This window comes from Cebus imitator, unplaced genomic scaffold, assembly GCF_001604975.1.
Source record: "Cebus imitator isolate Cc_AM_T3 unplaced genomic scaffold, Cebus_imitator-1.0 Scaffold133, whole genome shotgun sequence".
Lineage (NCBI taxonomy): Eukaryota > Metazoa > Chordata > Mammalia > Primates > Cebidae > Cebus > Cebus imitator.
Window position 1 is genome coordinate 2452452 of NW_016107448.1, and position 8391 is coordinate 2460842.

The 8391-nt window shown below is 31.5% G+C and overlaps 1 protein-coding gene across 29 annotated transcripts in view; it reads right to left on the reverse strand.

Moving 5' to 3' along the window:
• The window catches only part of ADGRL3 (adhesion G protein-coupled receptor L3), a 559234-nt gene extending 552969 nt beyond the window's left edge, over nucleotides 1–6265 (reverse strand). For all 29 annotated transcript variants that reach the window (XM_017541414.2, XM_017541407.2, XM_017541408.2 and 26 more), the window contains exon 1: nucleotides 6042–6265. In XM_017541414.2, coding sequence (XP_017396903.1) covers nucleotides 6042–6096 — 55 coding nt within the window. In that variant the 5' untranslated portion in view covers nucleotides 6097–6265. The remainder of the gene's footprint in view (nucleotides 1–6041) is intronic.
• Between the last annotated feature and the right edge of the window lie 2126 nt (nucleotides 6266–8391).

The following is an 8391-nucleotide window of genomic DNA, read 5'->3' on the forward strand; positions in this document are numbered from 1 at the left end:
GATAGGGAAAATGTGGCACATATACACCATGGAATATTATGCAGCCATCAAAAACGATGAGTTTGGGTCCTTTGTAGGGACATGGATGAACCTGGAAACCATCATTCTCAGCAAACTGATACAAGAGCAGAAAATCAAACACCGCATGTTCTCACTCACAAGCGGGTGTTGAACAATGAGAACACATGGACACAGGGACGGGAGCACTACACACTGGGGTCAGTTGGGGGGAAATAGGGGAGGAACTGTGGGGGGTGGGGAGTAGGGGAGAGATAGCAAGGGGAGAGATGCCAGATGTAGGTGATGGGGAGGAAGGCAGCAAATCACACTGCCACGTGTGTACCTATGCAACAATCTTGCATGTCCTTCACATGTACCCCAAAACCTAAAATGCAATAAAATATTTAAAAAAATATATAAAAGCTTCTATTAGAAACTGTAGTCTAAAAAACTCTTAAAACTAAAAGTCTTCTAACAATATCTTACTGTCTTTTCAAAAAAGATATTTTCATAAAGAATGCTTATAATTTGACAACAAATAACCCAATTATAAAAAACCCGATTGTATTGAGGATGAAAGTCAATAGTAATCCAAGAATAAGAACACAATGACTTTATATTATATATTCAAATATTTTTGAATTTGTTCAAAATTAAGTATAAAACAACAACCCTATTGTAGTCAGAGTCCAATGCAGACCAATAAATATACAAAATATGATAAATTACAAACACCTCAAACAGTCACAATACACAAAATTACAATATAAGAAAATGGTATTTTACTCCAAATATGTACACATCACTCATAGATTATCACTATAATTAAATTCATATATAACACCTTTTGCAAGTACAAAGCAAAAAAAAAAAAAAAAAATCTTTTCCAATTGCCAACCAATATACTATTTGGGAAAGTTTCTAAACAAATTCTTCTGCATAAAGTAAAGCTATCAGCCATGCATATTTGTAGCTTACATTTTGATATCAGCAATTGTGCAGATAGCTTACTATATACATATTTTAAAACTCAGTACCCACTGGCTAATGTGGATGGTGTTGGGTGTGTGAACAGTATCCTCATATATCATTACCATGACATAGATTTTTCTGTATAATGCATTTGACCATAAAAATTTTTATATTACTGCAGAAATTACAAATTACCTAGGCTGGCAAGTGTTATAAACATTTCAAGGATGATTAATTTCTAAAAATAACGAAGTTAAGCAGAGCTTAGACGTCAACCTGACTCACAACTAATAAAACACCACTTCATAGAAAGAATTATATGATAAAATACTATGTAGTTAACTGTAATTTTGCACTTTTTCAAGTTTCATATCTCATTAGAAGTTAAAAAATACATGAGTATTATCTTAAATCTTTGACATTAGTATTATAATTGTAAACACAGATAAACAATAAAATGAAAATTATATAAAAATAAATATGCACCTGATCATTCTTTTGTCCCTGCTAAGGACTGATGCAGGAAAACCAGTAAAGTCCCTGAATATATAAATACAGATGCAACTTTAACAATAGACTTGCAGAAAAAAAGCATGAATAAGGTGGTTCTAGAAGCTTTTTTAATATTGTAGTTGATTTTGTTTCTGTGAAGACTCTATAAAACATATTGCTTGCCGTTATTCCTAGTTTAAGTGCCAGTGGTCCTGTTTTCTACCTCTTCAATTATGATGCAGTTGTTACAAGTGAGGTTCAATTAAGCCAAGATGTAGTTGAAATATTTGAGCACCACAATCACCATCTGAACTCCCAAACAGCTGGGCCTTGGATGTAGTTACCTTCCAGGAACAGGTCTCACATCCCAAGGTCCCACATTGGACCTTGATATTTCTTTACTGCCAATAGGAATGAACCCGAGGTACCTGCACTATTACTTGGTTCTTGTTCTCCAATTTCCTTATTTTCCCTTGCTCCCAACCACTTCAATAGAACAACAAAAAAGAATCCTTTATCTTCATACAACACTACAGTAGTGCACAGCAAAGAACTGGCCATCTGCTTCAGCTGCTCCTCTTTACTTCTGCCAGGTCTCATTGCATTATAGATAAGGATTTTATGGCTCTACAGGAAGGGGACACAGTCATGGAAAACAGAAAAAGAGAATTACAGAAGTACACAGAGACACAGAATATGGACAGATAAACACAGAAGCAGGGACATATCCTAATTTTAAAAATTGTACATATTTATGCAATATTGATTTACTTGTTTTGTTTTTCTATATAAAATATTGGCCAGGCTTTTTAGAGCAATGGGGGGATTATTCAACTAACATAAACATTATCAGAGTTAAAATTTTAGCTTAGTTTCTAATTTTGTCTAAGTAGAGATTATGCAAAAATATAACACTAACAATTATATATAACCAATTAAAATAGTAATTTAGACATTCCTACATAGTGAGAATAATTTTGTTTAGATATTAGTAATATTGATAATAATTCTGTTTACATACTAGTATTTAGAAATGTTTCAAAAAACATAAATACTGAGGTTAGAGTAGAAAAAGATTTCTTTCCATTCTCAGGGTTAGAATAACAGTAATTATTTATTTTCCTTACCTAGTAGTGCTCAGGAGTTTACCTCTATTACAAGGTAAGAAAGGAGTAGGGAAAAAATGAAATGTTTATCAAATGCCAAAGCACTATGTTAGAAGTTACAAATATATAATTTCATCCATTTCTTAAAATAATTCTGCAAGGAATAAATGTTCATTCTTGCAAATGAAAATTATATTATTTACACATTTTTAGGTTACTGTAAGCTCCTTGAGGGAAGTAAAAGTCTTTTGTTCACTATCCTGTCTTTAGCATCTAGTAGTTTTCTGGATTGCAGTGGGTAATTAATGATATTTATTAACTAGTTGACAGATAAACAGGATTACAGAGACAGTAGGTGGCAGAGTTGGAATTTCATCTCCTGTCTGTCAGACTGCAGAACCCCAGTCTGTCTGTCCCAAGAACATGGAAGAGGCAGACGGTTAATGTTTCTGCCTCACCTGCTCCCAAGTGACCGGGAGAGTTGATATGAGATTCTATGTAGAGAGGAATGGTCTTGATAGGAGTTGGATATCTACTGGCAGCAAGAGCAGAGCTCAAAAGCCAAGTCCTTGATTTTAAATTGCCTCTGTGTCATTTAATAGCTGTGTGACCTCAATTTACTTTACCACAGGGTACCTCAAAGTCTTCATCTGTAAAGATAGTGATGATCATAACAATAACAAATAATAAAAATAAACCCATGCACTTATAGTGAATATTAAGTAAACTAAAACATCTTAAGTTTATGGCTAAAAAATCACTAGTCATCATTAGTAATTTTTTTCTGAAGAGTGGGATAGCAATTAAGATCATTACTCAGAAAAAAATAATTCCCAATGGTCAATAGAGCAAAAGATCTGGACATCTCAACAACAGTAGCAAGGAGATGTCAGCAGAGAATATGTTGGAACCAGAAGTACTTCTGTAACTGTGACATACATTTTAACTCAATCATCAGAGGTTTCAAGTTATGCAGTGTTCTCTTAAGCCAGGATAGACAGAGACTCTAAAAATTCCTATCCTATTATATTTCAGCACTTGATCAAAGGTACGTTTTTCTACTTATGAACAAGTTAGATTCCAAAAGGCTGCTTAAAAAACCCTTCGTTCACAAGTCAGAAGTGGTATCACAAAGGCAAAAGAAAAAGGCTTCTTATAGAAGGAAGACAAAACCACTTGCATTTTCTCAGGTGCAATGTTTTAAAATAAAGGATAAAGTTTATTTTGAAAAAATTTCTACATTGTTTTTTCCTCTATGGTTCAAAACTCAAGATACTATTGAATAGTCCACATAAAATGGAAAGAACTACTTTAATTTTTAGCCCAGAGTATTTTACATACCAGAACAGTCTTTTATGTCTCCTATCATTACACTAGTGGTTGATTTAATAGTTTTCAGAGTTACTTGGAGATATTCTCTCTCTCTCTCTCTCTCTCTCTCTCTCTCTGTGTGTGTGTGTGTGTGTGTGTGTGTGTGTGTGTGTGTGTGTGCAGGTGTGCTTTGAATACAGACTATCAATCCCAAAACAAGACCCAAGACCCATGGCTCAGCCACATTTTGGGGTCCACTGAAATATATAATATGTGTCAGTTTTAAGGACCAGGCATTTTAGTTTTGAAAAGGGAATATTTCTTACATTATCTGTTTCTGCTATTTTTAACCTAACTTTTTCTAACCAGGGTAATTTTAGTGTGATCTTTTGAACATGAATTGTGTGTGTGTGTGTAAATCTACGTGTAGATATTTTTCTTTTTTCCTTAGTATCAGCATTAAATAAGTCAGCTCTTACGGCTAATTCCTCATTGTTATAATTTACTGGAACAAAAATTAACTGGAGGGATAGATTATATAATGAAGGGAATTCACATGTTCAAGCACTTAATATTTGCTATGCACTGTGCTGTATTATTTACATATACTGTTTATTTTATTCTCAAAATAACATTATAAGGGAGGCATTTTTATAACATAAAAAGTTCTAATTTAGATCACCTTTAGATATATGGATAATTAGAAAAGCACCGTTTCAAGTAAAATAGCTGTTTTTATTTTCCCACATCACAAAATGTTATATGTGCCCATACAGAGAATGTGACACATTCTCAGTATACAATTAAGAAAACATTTTGAAATTTTGGACAAAGTTGCTTAAAAAAACATGGTTGAATTAGTAAGATTCTACTCCCATTTTAAAAACATCTCTACCATATAGTGAATTGTTAGAACTAAATAATTTGCAGCCAGGGGACTTTAGAGGAAAACTTCAAAAGAAGTTATTTTACCCAGTTTTTAGAATGACAGAAAAAAATATAATTCATGTTAAAACTTAAGAACAAAGGCCAGATTCAGAATTGCATCACTGATGAAGTACAATGGATTTCTATACTCAATTAAAAACCAAAAGTGAGCTAAAGAGGCTAAAATTCATTTCAGCTGCTTGCTACACTATAATATTTGAGACCTCCTAATGGTGGCAAATACAGCTGTGTCCTTTTTTCTTTGCTATAATTATCATGAACATATGAGAGACTGCCTACATTACAACATTTTCATCTTAGAGTAAAAAATCAATGATAATTAACCAAAAACATTAAATTGTGTAAGAAGAACATACATATAGACTTTATCAGGTTTTAGAGAGATTCAGTGAATATTATACCAAGTTGTACAGACATAAATGTCTCGCTTATATATTGAATAATGTGATATATTTTATAATATTTGCAAAGGTACATCATTCCTAAACTATTTTTCTACTTAAAATGCAAAGATATCTAAATGAACAATATTAAATATACATGTTTATTAAGAATATTAGCATGTTTCCATAAAATCACCTTTCTTTAAAAAGTGAAAACATACCTTAATATTATCTTCTTCTTGTATTGTTTTGGTTTTTTATTTGTTTGTGTTTCTGCATTACAAGGTATAGTACAGCAACAATTTCCCTTTATTGGGAGGTTATAGTTTGTGTTCTGTATATTAAAGATTGTGCAAAGTACTAAGTACTCAGAAAAAAAATTAATTACTTGGTTTGAGAAAGCAGATACTTTTGAATAAGTAGGATTTTACTTTTAGTTTTCCTTCAAATGCTCAAGTTTACTACATTAAAAATGTTTAAGTATGAAAATATGTAAGCCAAAAAAATTCACAATAAATGAGATAATAATTCAGCTGATTTTCCAAAAAATGTGGTAAAGACAAAAAATAAAATGCAAGAGCTTTTTTTTTTTTTTTTTTAAAGCCTTTTGGTTATAAATACATTTCAATAGGCACTTTAAGAAATGCAACTGAAAAGTCATAACTATTTCAGCTTAAAATACACATTATGTTCTTTTAACTTTTTCATACTAACATAAGGTAAGAAAAAACTACTAAGTAATCTCAGAGCAAAGATCCCAAGGAAGGGTCTAGTATGAATAAGTGATACAACATTAAGGATTACACAAAAATCTACTGAAAGATCTTACCATGAATTATTGGAGCTAACAGCGTCATGAAAATTAGTAGCTGCGATGGCCACATGGCTGTCTACTCAGGTAGGGAGTATTCCTCAAGAAGGAGTGTTCAAATATGGAACAAAATACGTGTATTTCTAGTCCCCCTTCTGTATTCCAAGACTGATGATTCTTCTTTAAATTAAAAAGAAAAAGAAAAATTTCTCCAGAACAGAAACACCAATATTTCAAATCTGAAACCTGCAAAAAAAAAAAAAAAAAAAAAAAAAAAAAAAAAAAAAAAAAGGGGGTTATTGAATAAAATAAGTAATATAAAGGCATTATTTATATAATATATATATTACCATCATGCTTCTATCCTGGCCTCAGATCTTAATGAAATAAACAATTCAGTCTCTACTGAACAAATTAACTTAAATATACTGATTTTAATATATATAAAGAGATTTGGAGCTTACTCTGTGTGAATTTTTCCCACAGTATAATTTTACTAACATTAGAATAGTAAAATATTTCATTCATCACTGTTACCATAGTAAGTTTAAAACAAAAGGTAAATATATGTCTTACTTTCATTTCAGGATGCAATATTCATTGCAGAAATTAGTCTGCATATTAACTACATAACTTTTCTAAACATCACTGTAAATCTGTGAACATCATAGATTTATGTTTACAAAAGATGTTACTGTTGTTGTTTGAATGTCAAAAGCCCCAGTACTAAAAATCAAGGCAAGGTATGCTTAAATCACAATTTATGATTAAAGATAGATTATTATGTCTAAAATTTCCTTTATGTTATTCTAAACACCTTATTTTTAACAGTAAGCATATAGATACAAGCTAAATTAAAATGCAGTTCAAATATAATTAATTCATTCAACAGAGGTTAGTTGAATGCTCACTGAAATACAAAGCAGTGGTCTAGAAACATGGAATAGAATATTGAAGAAAACATGCGACCTATTCTCCAGGATCATACAATTCAAGCGAGGAATCTTGCTTAGAGGTGTCAAACATTAATAAATTTAAGCACTGAAAAAGTAACTTTATTGAACCAAAATAGTGTAGTGGCCTCCTCTTAAGTCTTCACAGATTTATCTTAGGAAACCAAAATACTAAAGTAACATGATCCAATCCTGAAGATATCATCTTTTACAGTCAGCACCTTTCAAACTGATCAATCAAGCACAAATTGGGCCTACTTTACTTTCTTCTTTTATTTTTTCTTTTTTCTTTCTGTCTTTCTTTTCTTTTTTCTGTCCTGGAGATTGATACTTATTTTCAACAATTTCAGATTTTTAGAATTAAATGTAAAAATCTTCTGAAAAGGGATATTCAAAATTGATTAATGAGGAATGTATTAATAAGCTTCATTCTGTCAAAATGAAAACCAAAGTCTTCGAGGCAAAATTGTACAAAGTAATCAGATGTTTTGATATTGTTATTTACGGCATGGTAGTTAAGAGCACAGATTCTGGAGTCAGACAACCTGATCTCAATTACTGTTCAACTACATTGGGCAAGTCATTTAACTATACAGAGTCTCAGTTTTCCTGTCTATGGTCATTTAACTATAGCATCTCCATTTTTCTATCTATGTAATCGGTGGGGTGATATTACTTAATTCATATGGTTACATGAACATTAAATGAGTTAAAATTTATAATTTTTAATTACATAAAGTACCCAAAAGTAGCCCAGAACAATGCTGGCTTGTGCTAGGTGCTACAGCATTGGCATTTATTTTATCTTACTCATCCTTTCAATGGGAATCCATACAAAGCAAGATCAAGATTATTTAATAATTTAAAAAATATTTATTGATTCCTATTGTATACATAACCACCTACAGCACTAAATATGGATACAATAAAGATTTTTTCTTTCATTTCATAGATATGATGGGAAACAAAGCTCATTCTAGATATTCTCATAACATTTTACCTTTACAAATAGAGAAAGCAAAGACAAGAAACGAAATATGTGGTTGAAATAAAACAGAAACTAAGTGAAAACATGCACATTTTCATTTTGTTTTCACTTATACAATTCTGACCCACAAGAAAACCTGAAAATCTATTCTCAATTGTCATTTAGTGTATAACTCAGAAATTTTGAAAGCAATTGCTAATTTTAAATTGCATTATTTAACATGCACAAAATAACTGACAGATACTTAAAGAGGGATATTTAAGTTGACAGGTAATTGACAGATTCGTGAACAAAATCACAATGCTGGATCCTAGCAAACCTCAACATTCTTTTCCTGTGTCTTTTTTTGCCTTCCGCTGTGACCATGAAGTATATGAGTCAAAAGTTGGTATTAGGAGATGTATGTACATACACACACACACATACA